The sequence below is a fragment of the Mya arenaria genome, chromosome 10, assembly GCF_026914265.1.
Source record: "Mya arenaria isolate MELC-2E11 chromosome 10, ASM2691426v1".
Taxonomy (NCBI): domain Eukaryota; kingdom Metazoa; phylum Mollusca; class Bivalvia; order Myida; family Myidae; genus Mya; species Mya arenaria.
Window position 1 is genome coordinate 7,286,481 of NC_069131.1, and position 17,127 is coordinate 7,303,607.

Consider the following 17,127-nt stretch of genomic DNA (forward strand, 5'->3'; position numbering starts at 1 on the left):
CTTGAGCATAATGAGTAAAAATATAACAGCACAACGTAATAAGAAGCTCAAGTGTATGGTGCACACAAAAATATAAAATACAAAAGCCCACTGTAATGTAGAACTCGTACAGAATCTTATCTAATAAGAAAGATTCATATTAATACATGAAGTTATTATTATTATTATTATTATTATTATTATTATTATTATTATTATTATTATTAAATTATTATAATTATTATTATTATTATTATTATTATTATTATTATTATTATTATTATTATTATTATTATTATTATTATTATTATTAAATTATTATAATTATTATAATTATTATTATTATTATTATTATTAAATTATTATAATTCTTCTTCTTCTTCTTCTTCTTCTTCTTCTTCTTATTATTATTATTATTATTATTATTATTATATACTCTGTTAAGCACTCATTGTACCTGTGAACGAATATGAGTATTGCAAGTTAGACGTAAACAATTACCATTTATTATCAGTAATACGGTATAAGGTTCATTTTTACATTATTGATCTCATTCGCCGCTGTAGATGTTTGTTTCTTGGGTATCTATTTCCAAAACCGTATAGGTAAGAACATTTCAGTTTGGTTCTGGTTTTGCAAATTCACTAGTTATGAATGTAAGTATGTTATCTTTGGAAAATGAAACACCAAATACCATTAACCATAGGACAATTATGTCCACCGATCCGTGTAGCTGTCTGGTTTACAGATGCGGTTTGGATAAACTCACTTTCAGTCGGTTTTAGTTCAAGGCCGGTAACTCCAAAATGTACCAATTAGGAGAATTATGTTTTGCGTTTTGTCGGTCTGACCGTGTGGTATTAAACCTTGTGTGCAACTCGTTCAGTGTATGTAAACCTTATATTTGCCATATTTTGTACAAATTAAAAACTTGATTCCCTCGCAAAGAGGCGTTTTTAGTTTAATTTTACTCGGATAAAAGCAGTACCAAAAAATAATAACGTTTAGTATAAAATGATTTTGTTTCCATGGCCACTAACACTTTTCAATAAAGCATTCGTGTAAATGTGAAGGTCATATCAATAATATTGTAAATACTGGGCAAAGCGAACGTTGTGTTTCATCTTTAATCCGTTCAAGGTACATGAATCTAAAGTCTCTTTTGCAAAATCAACCCAACGCATGTGAGAGCAGATGTCATTAAAATAGAAGGAATGGCGACCACACAGCTTGATTCTGAAATGAAAATAAGAGTTATCAGGTTATATATGGGATTGAGGCCACAACTATGAAATGCACAAGTCAATTGTTACCATGGACCCCCCCCCCCAAGGTCCGGAGAATTGCGGGGACTTTGACTTTCGGTCCAGCCAATCCCGGGTAAAATCTCCCCCCTGCGGGAACAAATTGCTAGTAAAATCCCCACCAGATTCCCCCGCACCCCGGATACCTAGGTAAGGCCCGTTCCCCGCTTTTATCGGAGTGAAATCAAAACCACCGCATTCACTCGGCAATGCGAGGCCACCTGGAAGGTAAAAACACGGCCCATTTCCCCCGCTATCCCCGGTATACCCCCGAACCCTGAGGGGGGGGTACAATTGACTGGTGCATAAAGTGCTATCAGCAAGTAATGTCTGAAATGTTTCGAATTGAAATGATCTTTATTGTATTCGATATTGTCCTTGTTTTGCATGAGCTTTTTTTAAAATGCCTAGCATTTAATGCAAGGAATTAACTATGATACCCGAGGTTAAATATTTGCATTATAAAACTAAATAAAAATACACTACATTCTCATAAACGTTAAAACAACCAAATGCAGCTTGACAAGATCACTAGCACGTTAAAGCAGCATAATGCAGCTTGGCAAGTTCAGTAGCATGTTTAAGCAGCCAAAGCCAGCGTAGACAAGTTTATTAGAATGTTAAAGCAGTCAAATACAGCTTGGCAAGTTCAGTAGCATGTTTAAGCAGCCAAAGCCAACGTAGACAAGTTCATTATAATGTTTAAGCAGCAAAATGCTGCTTGGCAAGCTAATTAGCATCTTTAAGCAACCAAATGCTGCTTAGCAAGTTCATTCGCATGTTAAAGCAGCCAAAGCCAGCGTAAACAAGTTCAATAGCAGGATAAAGCAGCCAAAGCCAACATAAACAGGTAAATTAGCATGTTTAAGCAGCCAACTCCAGCGTAGATAAGTTCATTAGCATGTTAAGGCAACAAATTGCTGCTTGACAAGTTCATTAGCATGTTAAAGCAACCAAAGTCAGCGTAGATAAGTTCATTAGTATTGTTAAGCAACCAAATGCTGCTTGACAAGTTCATTAGCCTGTTAAAGCAACCAAATGCAGCTTGACAAGTTCATTGGCATGTTAAAGCAGCCAAAGCCAATTTAGACAACTTCATTAGCATGTTTATCAAATAAAGCCAGCGTAGATTAGTTCATTAGCATGTTGACGCTACCAAATGCTGCTTGACAAGTTCATTAGCATGTTAAAGCAATCAAAGCCAACTTAGACAATTTCATTAGCATGTTAAGCAACCAAATACAGCTTGACAAATTCACTAGCATGTTCAAGCAACCAAAGACCAGGAGTCTTCTTTGAGGTTTTAGCTTGTTTATGAGTACTCAAACTAAAGCATGTTTTGAATACTATAAGGTGATGTTCCATCAGAAACTAAATCCGTGAACAACCTCTGTGTCAGATTCCATTACCAACAGATAAAACAATAGCTACAAACCTTCTGTTGTATTTGAATTTGTACTGGTAGTGGAACCGGAACTCGGACTGGTACTGGACACGGTACTGGCACTGGTTTCTGCAACGATATAAACAAACATTAATCATATTAAAACTGTTTATTACTTTCTATACAACAGTTTGTTTTATGTTAAACATTATGAAACCCCTATATGTATAGCCAAGGTTATTCCCAAATATAAATTCATATTAAAATATCTCTAACTCTAGCAACCTCTGTGTCTTACTCCAATAAACCCCGGTAAACAAATACAATCTACAAACCTGTTGTGTCATTGGAACTTAGGATGGAAACTGATCTTGAAGTTGCAGGTGATGCGGTTGTATTTGAACTTGGAATGGAGCTGGAACTTATATTTGTACTTGAAGAAGTTGTAGGTGAACTAAGACTGGAACTCGAACTAGTATTTGTACTTGAAGAAGATGCGGTTGTTGTTGAACTAAGACTGGAATTGGACCTTGTATTCGCACTTGTATTTGTACTTGAAGAAGATGCGGTTGTAGTAAAACTAAGACTGGAATTGGAACTTGTATGTGTACTTGTATGTGTACTTGCAGGAGATGCGGTTGTAGTTGAACTTTGAATGGAACTAGCACTTGAATTTACAGTTGTATTTGTACTTGCAGGAGAGGCAGTTGTAGTTAAACTTGGACTTGGACTTGAACTTGAATTTGTACTTGTATTTTCATTTGCTGGAGATTCAGTTGTAGTTGAACTTAGACTTGGACTAGAACTTGAATTTGTACTTGCAAGAGATGCGGTTGTAGTTGAACGTGGACTGGGACTAGAACTTGAAATTGTACATGTATTTGTACTTGATGGAGATGCAGTTGTAGTTGAACTGTAACTGGAACCGAAACTAAACGTTGTATTTGTACTTGATGGAGATGCGGTTGTAGTTGAACTGGGACTGGAACCAGAACTTGAATTTACACTTGCATTTGTACTTGATGGAGATGCGGTTGTAGTTGAATTGGGACTGGAACTAGAACTTGAATTTGCACTTGCATTTGTACTTGTTGGAGATTCAGTTGTAGTTGAACTTAGACTTGGACTAGAACTTGAATTTGTACTTGCAAGAGATGCGGTTGTAGTTGAACGTGGACTGGGACTAGAACTTGAAATTGTACTTGTATTTGTACTTGATGGAGATGCAGTTGTAGTTGAACTGTAACTGGAACCCGAACTTAACGTTGTATTTGTACTTGATGGAGATGCGGTTGTAGTTGAACTGGGACTGGAACTAGAACTTGAATTTGCACTTGCATTTGTACTTGTTGGAGATGCGGTTGTAGTTGAACTGGTACTGGAACTAGAACTTGAATTTGCACTTGTATTTGTACTTGCAGGAGATACGGTAGTACTTGAACTCTGACTGGAACTTGTGTTTTTACTTGCAGGGGATACAGTTGAATTTGAATTGTAACTGGAATTTGTATGTGTACGTGTGTATGTATCAAGGTATGGGTACGTGTACGTGTGGACGTCATCCAGGTATAGGTATGTGTACGTGTGTATGTATCAAGGTATGGGTACATGTACGTGTGGACGTCATCCAGGTATAGGTTTGTGTTCGTGTTTATGTATCAAGGTATGGGTACGTGTACGTGTGGACGTCATCCAGGTATAGGTATGTGTACGTGTGTTTGTATCAATGTATGGGTACGTGTACGTGTGGCCGTCATCCAAACATGGGTATGTGTACACGTGGAGGTCATATAGGTATGGATACGTGTACGTGTGGACGTCATACAAGTACGGCTACTAATATGTGAGGACGTCATCCAGGTACGTGTACGTGTACATGTGGACGTCATCCAGGTACGTGTACGTGTACATGTGGACGTCATCCAGGTACGGGTACGTTTTCGTGTGGAAATCATTCAGGCACGGGTTCGTGTACGTATTGACGTCATTAAGGTACGGTTACGTGTACAAGTAAACGTCATTCAGGTATGGACACGTGTACGTGTGGCCTTCGTGTTTTGTACGTCATCCAGGTATTGATATATTGTACACGTTTATGTCAATGACGAGTTAAGTACATGGTACCTATTTCCTACGCAGCGAATATTAGAAATAACAATACAGTATTTACATATTCTATCATCTCTTGGTATCCCGAAACACCGAGCAGTCTCAATTGAGTTTATGACTAGAACATCAATATCTCGCTTTTGATTTTCTCATACTATATAGTAAACTGATTCATAGGTATTTTTCTAGATTGAACTTGAATGAAAAATGTGTCGAGGCCGAGTTAATCACGAAAATTTCGCAACCAGTTTTGCCTTAAGCAATCAAGCAAACGTTGTTTAAAAAGATTCATTTCAAACTTCTTGACTTAACCAACCAAATCCATAACCATAACGGACTAGTAGGTTCTTGACAGAGGTACCAATGTTATCGCGTGATGTTAACATTAAATACATATTTCTTGGAAAGAGTTCTTCAGATACATAGTAGTTTGCACCAGTATTAAGATGATCACTACACAACGGAAACCTGCCGCATTGTCCTTTAATACGAAACATACTTACAAACACTCCATAAATTGAGTTAAGGCTTCACCGCATAATCGAATAATGAATATACTCAGAATGGGAAATATTTCCAAAGTATCTCTTGTAATACTTAAGATCATACGTAGAATTTCCTTGCTCATCAAGTTTTGTTTTTGAATTAACGCCTTTTATTTACACACTGGATTTACTCTTTCATGTCCTGTTTGAATGGGAAAGGGAGACAACTAATTTAGATATACGTTAAAACATATCGTACCGGCTACGTCCCCTCGACTTATGCTCATGTTGGACTACTTGACCCTCACCGATCCACGTAGGTTTGAATACATTAATACATGAACAAGCTTACCTTAAACCTCATATTTTAGCAACTATGGATGCAGGCACTATAACTTACCTGTTTTTTTTTCTACACTTAACGATGCACTATTACTCCCAAATAAGATTTACCATATTTAATACATTTGTTTCAATTCACCAAAAAGGATAAAATAAATGTCGAAAACAATGGTTATTATGAAGAATAATGTGTTAAATTTGAAAGAAAGATGCGGGAACGCGGTATTTCTACCTTATGGGACAACAGTCGATCATAGTTAATCTTTTAGCATTCACCAAACATTTGATATTTTGCGTTTTCCGCTATGAAATACACGGTTACAATCTTGTTATCGGTAATTATGTTTTTCCATAAATACATTATTAAGTGAGAAGTTGAAGGTATATCGCTCAAAATTGATATTTGTTATACATGTGTATGTATTCATTTTGAATAAGAGTGTCACTTTAACAGAGCATAGCATCAATTTTTTTTATCCACATTTTTTATTTTTATATTGTCCCATACTTGAGCATAATGAGTAAAAATATAACAGCACAACGTAATAAGAAGCCCAAGTATATGGTGCACACAAAAATATAAAATACAAAAGCCCACTGTAATGTAGAACTCGTACAGAATCTTATCTAATAAGAAAGATTCATTTTAATACATGAAGTTATTATTATTATTATTATTATTATTATTATTATTATTATAATTATTATTATATTATTATTATTATTATTATTATTATTATTATTATTATTATTATTATTATTATTATAATATACTCTGTTAAGCACTCATTGTACCTGGGAACGAATATGAGTATTGCAAGTTAGACGTAAACAATTACCATTTATTATCAGTAATACGGTATAAGGTTCATTTTTACATTATTGATCTCATTCGCCGCTGTAGATGTTTGTTTCTTGGGTATCTATTTCCAAAACCGTATAGGTAAGAACATTTCAGTTTGGTTCTGGTTTTGCAAATTCACTAGTTATGAATGTAAGTATGTTATCTTTGGAAAATGAAACACCAAATACCATTAACCATAGGACAATTATGTCCACCGATCCGTGTAGCTGTCTGGTTTACAGATGCGGTTTGGATAAACTCACTTTCAGTCGGTTTTAGTTCAAGGCCGGTAACTCCAAAATGTACCAATTAGGAGAATTATGTTTTGCGTTTTGTCGGTCTGACCGTGTGGTATTAAACCTTGTGTGCAACTCGTTCAGTATATGTAAACCTTATATTTGCCATATTTTGTACAAATTAAAAACTTGATTCCCTCGCAAAGAGGCGTTTTTAGTTTAATTTTACTCGGATAAAAGCAGTACCAAAAAATAATAACGTTTAGTATAAAAGGATTTTGTTTCCATGGCCACTAACACTTTTCAATAAAGCATTCGTGTAAATGTGAAGGTCATATCAATAATATTGTAAATACTGGGCAAAGCGAAAGTTGTGTTTCATCTTTAATCCGTTCAAGGTACATGAATCTAAAGTCTCTTTTGCAAAATCAACCCAACGCATGTGAGAGCAGATGTCATTAAAATAGAAGGAATGGCGACCACACAGCTTGATTCTGAAATGAAAATAAGAGTTATCAGGTTATATATGGGATTGAGGCCACAACTATGAAATGCACAAGTCAATTGTTACCATGGACCCCCTCCCCCCCCCCAAGGTCCGGAGAATTGCGGGGACTTTGACTTTCGGTCCAGCCAATCCCGGGTAAAATCTCCCCCCTGCGGGAACAAATTGCTAGTAAAATCCCCACCAGATTCCCCCGCACCCCGGATACCTAGGTAAGGCCCGTTCCCCGCTTTTATCGGAGTGAAATCAAAACCACTGCATTCACTCGGCAATGCGAGGCCACCTGGAAGGTAAAAACACGGCCCATTTCCCCCGCTATCCCCGGTATACCCCCGAACCCTGAGGGGGGGGGGGGGGTACAATTGACTGGTGCATAAAGTGCTATCAGCAAGTAATGTCTGAAATGTTTCGAATTGAAATGATCTTTATTGTATTCGATATTGTCCTTGTTTTGCATGAGCTTTTTTTTAAAATGCCTAGCATTTAATGCAAGGAATTAACTATGATACCCGAGGTTAAATATTTGCATAATAAAACTAAATAAAAATACACTACATTCTCATAAACGTTAAAACAACCAAATGCAGCTTGACAAGATCACTAGCACGTTAAAGCAGCATAATGCAGCTTGGCAAGTTCAGTAGCATGTTTAAGCAGCCAAAGCCAGCGTAGACAAGTTTATTAGAATGTTAAAGCAGTCAAATACAGCTTGGCAAGTTCAGTAGCATGTTTAAGCAGCCAAAGCCAGCGTAGACAAGTTCATTATAATGTTTAAGCAGCAAAATGCTGCTTGGCAAGCTAATTAGCATCTTTAAGCAACCAAATGCTGCTTAGCAAGTTCATTCGCATGTTAAAGCAGCCAAAGCCAGCGTAAACAAGTTCAATAGCAGGATAAAGCAGCCAAAGCCAACATAAACAGGTAAATTAGCATGTTTAAGCAGCCAACTCCAGCGTAGATAAGTTCATTAGCATGTTAAGGCAACAAATTGCTGCTTGACAAGTTCATTATCATGTTAAAGCAACCAAAGTCAGCGTAGATAAGTTCATTAGTATTGTTAAGCAACCAAATGCTGCTTGACAAGTTCATTAGCCTGTTAAAGCAACCAAATGCAGCTTGACAAGTTTATTGGCATGTTAAAGCAGCCAAAGCCAATTTAGACAACTTCATTAGCATGTTTATCAAATAAAGCCAGCGTAGATTAGTTCATTAGCATGTTGACGCTACCAAATGCTGCTTGACAAGTTCATTAGCATGTTAAAGCAATCAAAGCCAACTTAGACAATTTCATTAGCATGTTAAGCAACCAAATACAGCTTGACAAATTCACTAGCATGTTCAAGCAACCAAAGACCAGGAGTCTTCTTTGAGGTTTTAGCTTGTTTATGAGTACTCAAACTAAAGCATGTTTTGAATACTATAAGGTGATGTTCCATCAGAAACTAAATCCGTGAACAACCTCTGTGTCAGATTCCATTACCAACAGATAAAACAATAGCTACAAACCTTCTGTTGTATTTGAATTTGTACTGGTAGTGGAACCGGAACTCGGACTGGTACTGGATACGGTACTGGCACTGGTTTCTGCAACGATATAAACAAACATTAATTATATTAAAACTGTTTATTACTTTCTATACAACAGTTTGTTTTATGTAAAACATTATGAAACCCCTATATGTATAGCCTAGGTTATTCCCAAATATAAATTCATATTAAAATATCTCTAACTCTAGCAACCTCTGTGTCTTACTCCAATAAACCCCGGTAAACAAATACAATCTACAAACCTGTTGTGGTATTGGAACTTAGGATGGAATCAGAACTTGGACTGGAAACTGATCTTGAAGTTGCAGGTGATGCGGTTGTATTTGAACTTGGAATGGAGCTGGAACTTATATTTGTACTTGAAGAAGATGCGGTTGTAGTAAAACTAAGACTGGAATTGGAACTTGTATGTGTACTTGTATGTGTACTTGCAGGAGATGCGGTTGTAGTTGAACTTTGAATGGAACTAGCACTTGAATTTACAGTTGTATTTGTACTTGCAGGAGAGGCAGTTGTAGTTAAACTTGGACTTGGACTTGAACTTGAATTTGTACTTGTATTTTCATTTGCTGGAGATTCAGTTGTAGTTGAACTTAGACTTGGACTAGAACTTGAATTTGTACTTGCAAGAGATGCGGTTGTAGTTGAACGTGGACTGGGACTAGAACTTGACATTGTACTTGTATTTGTACTTGATGGAGATGCAGTTGTAGTTGAACTGTAACTGGAACCCGAACTTAACGTTGTATTTGTACTTGATGGAGATGCGGTTGTAGTTGAACTGGGACTGGAACTAGAACTTGAATTTGCACTTGCATTTGTACTTGTTGGAGATGCGGTTGTAGTTGAACTGAAACTGAAAGTTGTATCTGTACTTTCAGGAAGTGAGGTTGTATGTGAACTGGAACTGGAAGTTGTATATGTACTTTCAGGAGGTGCGGTTGTATTTGAACTGGAACTGAAAGTTGTTTCTGTACTTTCAGAAGATGCGATTGTATTTGAAGTGGAACTGGAAGTTGTATCTGTACTTTCAGGAAACATAGTTGTATTTGAACTGAAACTGGAAGTTGTATCTGTACTTTTAGGAGATGCGGTTGTATATGAACTTGAACTGGAAGTTGTATCCGTACTTTCAAGAGATGCAGTTGTATTTGAAGTGGAACTGGAAGTTGTATCTGTATTTTCAGGAAACATAGTTGTATTTGAACTGGTACTGGGAGTTGTATCTGTTCTTTCAGAAGGTGCGGTCGTATTTAGAGTGGAACAGGAAGTTGAATCTGTACCTTCAGGAGGTGCGGTTGTATTTGAATTGGAACTGGAAGTTGTATATGTAGTTTCAGAAGATGCGGTTGTATTTGAACTAGAACTTGAAGTTGAATCTGTACTTTCAGGAAACATGGTTGTATTTGAAGTGGAACTGGAAGTTGTATCTGTACTTTCAATAGACGCGGTTGTATTTGAACTTGAACTTTGAGGTGCACCTGAACTTGCAAAAGACGCGACTGTATTTGAAGTCGAACTTGACATAGTATCTGTACTTGCAGGATATTCAGTTGTTTTTGAACTGGAACTTGAAATTATATCTGTACTTTCAGGAGATGCGGTTGTATTTGAACTGGAACTTGACATTGTATCTGTACTTGCAGGATATTCAGTTGTATTTGTACTGGAACTTGACATTATATCTGTACTTCCAGGAGATGCGGTTGTATTTGAACTGGAACTTGACATTGTATCTGTACTTGCAGGATATTCAGTTGTATTTGTACTGGAACTTGACATTATATCTGTACTTTCAGGAGATGCGGTTGTATTTGAACTGGAACTTGACATTGTATCTGTACTTGCAGGATATTCAGTTGTATTTGAACTGGAACTTGACATCGTATCTGTACTTTTAGGAGATGCGATTGTATTTGAACTGGAACTTGACATTATATCTGTACTTTCAGGTGATGCGATTGTATTTGAACTGGAACTTGACATTATATTTGTACTATCAGGAGATGCAGTTGTATTTGAACTGTAACTTGACATTATATCTGTACTTTTAGGAGATGCGGTTGTATTTGAACTGGAACTTGACATTATATCTGTACTTTCAGGAGATGCGGTTGTATTTGAATTGGAACTTGACATTGTATCTGTACTTGCAGGATATTCAGTTGTATTTGTACTGGAACTTGACATTATATCTGTACTTGCAGGATATTCAGTTGTATTTGTACTGGAACTTGACATTATATCTGTACTTTCAGGTGATGCGATTGTATTTGAACTGGAACTTGACATTATATCTGTATTTTCAGGAGATGCGGTTGTATTTGAACTGGAACTTGACATTGTATCTGTACTTGCAGGATATTCAGTTGTATTTGAACTCGAACTTGACATTATATCTGTACTTTCAGGAGATGCGGTTGTATTTGAACTGGAACTTGACATTGTATCTGTACTTTCAGGAGATGCGATTGTATTTGAACTGGAACTTGACATTATATCTGTACTTGCAGGATATTCAGTTGTATTTGAACTCGAACTTGACATTATATCTGTACTTTCAGGAGATGCGGTTGTATTTGTACTGGAACTTGACATTATATCTGCAACGATATTATCATTATTCATACATATTAGCTGTGTTTTAAACGTTTGTTTTTGCTTTCGTTTGATCAGTCCGTATATTAAAATTAAATAATCAGTTATAAGCAATGAAGCCCTATGTCTTTTTAACATTTACTTTTTGAAAGACAAATAATGTCTTGTAGCAGACGCCAAAAGAAATAAGCAGAACAAATATTAAAATGTGCCAATTTCGTACATAAGCCTTTATTTAGGCCTGAAGTTTTCGTGAGTTTTGCAATAAAAATATATATTTCACTTACTAATCATACAAGTTACGAGAATGGCGACGAGCTGAGTTGTATGAAGCATTCTTCTCTGTGACCTGCAAACCTGAAAGTACGATCAGCATTTTTTCCAATAAAGCAGTCTGTATGTAGTCTACAGGGTTAGACCCAACAGCCATCACACACTCTCATTTTGTTTAATATCAATTGGTGGCCAAATTCTGTCATTTCGTAGGCCATGATGTATCCGGGCCAACTCATGTGAGGCTTTGAAAGTTGGCAGCACATCAGGTCAAACAATCTTTGTTTGAACCGAAGTGACCGTCATCATCATGGAAAACAGTGGAATTTATTTAATACTTATGGAATTTCATGTAATTTTACAATGTTTTAAAACAAAAGTCCAATTATATTTCTATTCAAATGTACAAGTTGTAACTGCTCTTAATAAAATATATGAAAAGAGTTATCTGTTTCATTTATTTATTTTAAACCAATACCTCAATGCTCTTTCGTAACATTTTACAGCAAAGAATCCAGATATCTATCTAGTTCTCCAAAAACTAATGCACTAGGTAAATTTAGCTTTGTCATCAAGAAGGTGTTTAAAAAATTCAAGGCGTTATTTATCAAATTATTTGTACTTGTAACTTCACCATAGTTCAGAACCGTACAATGGAATGGAGGAAATCAGTAAATCAAATAGATTAAGTTTAGATTTCACATCAATAAACTTTGCTAAATTTACATATTAAACTACGGTAGGCTTTAAGCGCTTGTTGATCCAATGATTGAACAGCATATTTCATATTCATAAAAATGCCTTTTTTTCGAAGAAAGACCAAAATTGTATTTTTACGCATTTATAAGCAAAGTCACATTAAATTGTTTATCGTAAGAAAAAAGTAAATGTAATATTTCTTGAAAGTTTAAACAAAATGAATAAAACGTAACGATTTCACATGTAACCAAGCAGGTAGGCACTATTGTCTAAGATAACCTACGATGGCTTTTATGGTTCTAAACAGAAAATGTCAAAATCCGCGACTTTTAATATTTGAACGCTGGGAACAGTTTAAATGTCACAATTCTACTGTTAGAATGCATAACTGGAAACATATAAAATATTTTTGGGTTTCAAGTACACCAGGGTAAACACTTGATGATCAAACGTTTTTGTTCGTTTTTATGAAACTACCTTATTGACATATGTTAATCAGTTCAAGTTAAAGAAAGTCGCAATTGTGGTTGTTAATATTTTACATATCCCCTGTCGAAATTAGTTCCCATATTCTGTCAGCAGCATTGAAGGTCACGGTTTTACATTCAACCAAGCTTGAACGCATTATAGTCCATTATTAATTTCACGGGCTTTCCTGTTTTTACCGAAAGTATCAAAATACACAAATGTTCATATTTAAACATTATGAACGGATTTAAATGTTACAACCCTACTTTAAGAATGCACGAATGATACTCTTACACTTATTTGGTAGTTATAAATTTATCCGGGTTAACATTTAAAGGATAAAGACTTCGACATTAAATCCCATATATTCTTGTGTGAATTGACCGATCAGCACGCGTCAGAACACTGATTTCTAGTATGTCACGACCTCAAACCCCAACGTAACGATTTTAAATGTCACAATTCACCTGTTGGAATGCAAAAATGGCAATGAAACAAATTGTTTGGGACCAAATGTTTAAAAATCTCATGATGTTCATTGAATGAAACGCACATGAAGAAGAGGAGTGAATTAAAATCGTATTGTACGTTCGGTAGGTGACACATGAACTCCAAGTTTATAATCGATAGTGCCCATCCTACCATCATGCCAGTAAAACAAAATTGTTTTTGAAAGAAACACACATTTCCTTATTATTTTCCCATTATCATTGCAACTTAATATCGCTAAGTGAACAAAAGTTGTATTAAATACAGATATGTATCAGACGTTAGTCGCTTCACCTTCATCATTTTTTATAATGTACTTTTCAACACACACTATTGGCATTCAATCAAAGGTATTCATTTTTTCAACTGAGATATAAACGCGTTCATATTTATCCAAGGGGCAAATTATCCCTAGAGGGCATATTTAAATATTCCACATGGGCAATCTTCCAGCATATGACAGCATATTACAAAAGTATACGTGCAACTTACAACCAAGCAGCGTAACATATGATTTAATAACAATATATGATGAGATTAGCTGTCTGTAATGTATCAAAACGTCTGGTGAAATGCTCGCAATGGTCCTATACATACTACTTAAGTCAAACCTAACATTTCTGGCTTCTGTTTTATTGTGTTGCACAAATTCAAATCCATACAAACAAGTGTCCACGGTTGTATGTAATACAATACAAATCGTTTAGATGCAATCACATGATATAAAGCAAGTTATATTATTATAGCTACACTCTCATATATACACGGTTTTTACAACTTTTTTATTTTTTGTCTTGGAAAGAGAATTTTTTGCGTAAATATCTGCAAACCAATGATAAAAGATTGCTGACAAAAGATAAGACGGTTTAAGAAAAATGCATAAAACATCATTTTTTGAACTAACATTTAAAAATCTGCGATCTATGTTTTTGTCAGCAGACTTATATAATTGGTTTTCATGGATATTTCGCAAAAATTGGCTCGTTTCAAGACAAAAAATAAAGAAGTTGTCAAAACGTTCAATCTGTGAAAGTGCAGCTTTAAAGACGGTAAATGTTCGTGATAGAAAAAAAAATGGAAGTGATAATACGTAGCCAGCTATAGGAGAAGGTTTTTTTTTAAATAAAAACAAACAAAGAAATAACTAGCCTAAAAAACTAAGAAAATCAATGTGTAAATTAGAGGAATTTGTGCATATTTTATTTAGATATATCAGCCCAAATCTTACTTCTATTCAAGAGCGTATTGCTTTAAAACAAAAATATGTTCTAAGTGTTACCATCTCCTTTTGAAGGTATCTTGATTCTTGTTCTTCTGTGTTGCTGTTGTTTTCCCGGTATTTAGTCCTTCACCTAGCTATTGTTTTACATGGCTACTGTAAAGCTCTTGCTCTCTTCCCTGCACATTTCGAGTTAACAATAAAGTATTTTACTAAAAGTATCAGAAAATTATTTGATAGCTGGGCTTATCCTCATTTGGCAGTAAATCATAAATCTCTAGACATTTGAATGATAATTCTATAAACCCCGTTTAATGAGTCAGAACCGTATTTTTCTTCCCTGTTTCCAAATCGAGCGTATTTTACTCACGCAAGCTTAAGTTATATTGTACGTCAAACAATGCATTAGTAAAACATGCTTAATCAACCTGGTTATACTGTTTTAATAAAAAAGCAATATTTAATAAATATTGTCCTCGTAGAATTGATAAAAAAATGTGGTTATGCAAAAATAACCATGCAACATTCTTACACTGAAACAAACAAATGAAATCATTTTTAAGCGAACAAATACCTATCGAACATGAACAAAAGCAAATAAAAATACAAAAGCATGTTTTACATACATTTTGACTCCAAATGTTCTAGTGCACCTTTTGAATTGCTTAATCAGTTTGGGGTAAATGGTTAAGGGATAAACTTCCTTTTGTGTTTACAGGTAAATTTCCCAAAAACCTTTTCCTCTATTTTCTCAAAATACTGGTAAAATAATTTTCCTTACCTCATAAGGCTAAATGAATTAAAACCTCGTTTCAGCTGACATGTAGAAAGAAAATAGGGAAGGTTGGTAGGTAGGTGTAACTTTTGTTTTCTGTATCGGGTTATATCACTTTATTATATGTTTTCCGGTGGTTTGTAGAGATTTGTCAGTGAAAAAAAATGATATTTCACTGTTTCAAACAATGAAAAAATCAATTTGATATTTTTCACTGTTCTGAAATTTTAGCACGCTCTCGATTCCAAACCAAACGTGAGCGTCACAGGGCCTGGGCACAATTTCAACAACGTCATTTCCGAAATGACGTTACGTGCGCATACAAATTGGCGTATAATTGAAAGAAAAAATGTTTATTTCAGTGTAAAATAGCAATATATTTCTCCTTGTGAACACCAAAAATGAATACTTCACTCGTTGCTACTCCAGTCGTGAAATATAAAATTTGGTGCTCACTCGGTTAAAAAGGTAATATTCTTACACTGAAAAAACATTTATCCTCTTTATAAGTGTGATGTATTGATATGTTTTAAAAGTAAACTGATCATATTCCAAAAGTTAACGATCAAATTCTGAGATTTTTATTCAAATAACACATATTGTATTTAACATTAAATTCGGGTGTATTTAAGATTTTCTAAAAATGCACACAAAAGCACAGCTCTTTACAAAATACATGAATACATGTTATCCTTAAAACGTGGCTAGCTTCATATACAATCGGTTTAAGTTTTACACGCACAATAATATTCATGTTTTATGTTCGTTTATTAATTTAGTCTCCTAAGTAATTCTGTAACCTGATACAAGCACATTCGATACGATAGTTCAGCTTAACTGTTTTGCGCAGTTTCTCTCACTATTTCTTTGGTTTACATTTAAAGATGCATTCTTACTCCCGCATAAGATTAACCACAATTAAAACTATTGTTTATCATTCCAAAAGGGACGAATACATGTCGAAAACAATGGTTCTAATGAAGGATACCTATTATAATTTGAAGGAAATTTGCATAAAACACAGTATTTCTACCATTTAAGATCATGGTAGGTTACAGTAACTCTTTTAGCATTCACCAATCATTTAATATTTTTGCTTTTTCAGCTATTGAATACACGATTACAATATTGTTATCAGTTATTAACATTTTCCATAAAATAATACATAATTTAGTAAGAAGTTAAAGGTTTATCAGTCAAATTTTCTGTTTGGTATATATGTGTATGTATTGATATGAATAAGAGTATCACTTTAAGCAAAATGTTTGATATTTGAGATGTCATAGTTAACCATGTGTTAACTTGGTTAAGCAAAAGATGATCGCTTACATAGTAACCTTTGGAGTATCGCTTAATTATTTTTATGCTCACATTAAGAGTGTAAGTGAAATATTTCATTATTTGAATAGAATATATCAAGTTGCATGAGTCAATGATGTTGTTGATAAGTTATTTCAATACCTAGGGACCGGGAATTAGGAGATCGGATAATACGGCGAGAGACCGGAAAATAGTATTGGCCACCTTTGGGCCGTGATGGTTACTTTGTAAATATATATACATTATTAAAACAATAATGAAAATCCATATTTTACATCACGGTTTGAAGGGAAATATCGTCAAATATAGCATAGAAGTTCTTTAAGATGTTTTCGTGTAAGTAAGTTAGAAGTGAGTGAATGAGTGAGTGAGGTGAGGTGAGGTGAGGTGAGGTGGTGAGGTAGTGAGGTGAGGTGTGGTGGTGTGGTGGTGAGGTTAGGTGGTGAGGTGAGGTGGTGAGGTGAGGTAAGCTGTGGTGGTGTGGTGGTGAGGTGGTGGGGTGAGGTGTGGTGACGTGAGGTGGTGAGGTGGGGTGTGGTGAGGTGGTGAGTT

The 17,127-nt window shown here is 35.1% G+C and overlaps 1 protein-coding gene across 5 annotated transcripts; it reads right to left on the bottom strand.

Moving 5' to 3' along the window:
• Nucleotides 1–1,092: 1,092 nt before the first annotated feature.
• On the bottom strand, nucleotides 1,093–15,814 carry LOC128206958 (uncharacterized). 5 transcript variants are annotated; one of them, XM_052909711.1, is made up of 6 exons: nucleotides 15,262–15,814; nucleotides 14,541–14,659; nucleotides 11,620–11,689; nucleotides 8,977–11,337; nucleotides 8,693–8,770; nucleotides 7,055–7,177 (listed from the first exon to the last, which is right to left on the bottom strand). In XM_052909711.1, exons 2-6 carry the CDS (start codon nucleotides 14,541–14,543, stop codon nucleotides 7,092–7,094), a joined length of 2,598 nt encoding a protein of 865 aa, XP_052765671.1. In that variant the 5' UTR covers nucleotides 14,544–14,659; nucleotides 15,262–15,814; the 3' UTR covers nucleotides 7,055–7,091. The 5 variants fall into 5 exon arrangements, with proteins under 5 accessions (XP_052765672.1, XP_052765671.1, XP_052765669.1 ...); XM_052909709.1 differs by lacking the exon at nucleotides 15,262–15,814 and adding an exon at nucleotides 15,107–15,238; XM_052909710.1 differs by lacking the exon at nucleotides 15,262–15,814 and adding an exon at nucleotides 15,107–15,146 and having other exon boundaries at nucleotides 14,541–14,692.
• Between the last annotated feature and the right edge of the window lie 1,313 nt (nucleotides 15,815–17,127).

Excerpts from the sequence above, each read along its gene's own strand:
- LOC128206958 (XM_052909712.1), bottom strand. Across the intron at positions 11,338-11,619 it reads TCTCGTAACTTGTATGATTA|ATATAATGTCAAGTTCCAGT; the intron begins GTAAGTGAAATA and ends ATATCGTTGCAG. Across the intron at positions 1,216-2,718 it reads AAATTCAAATACAACAGAAG|AATCAAGCTGTGTGGTCGCC; the intron begins GTTTGTAGCTAT and ends TTTTCATTTCAG.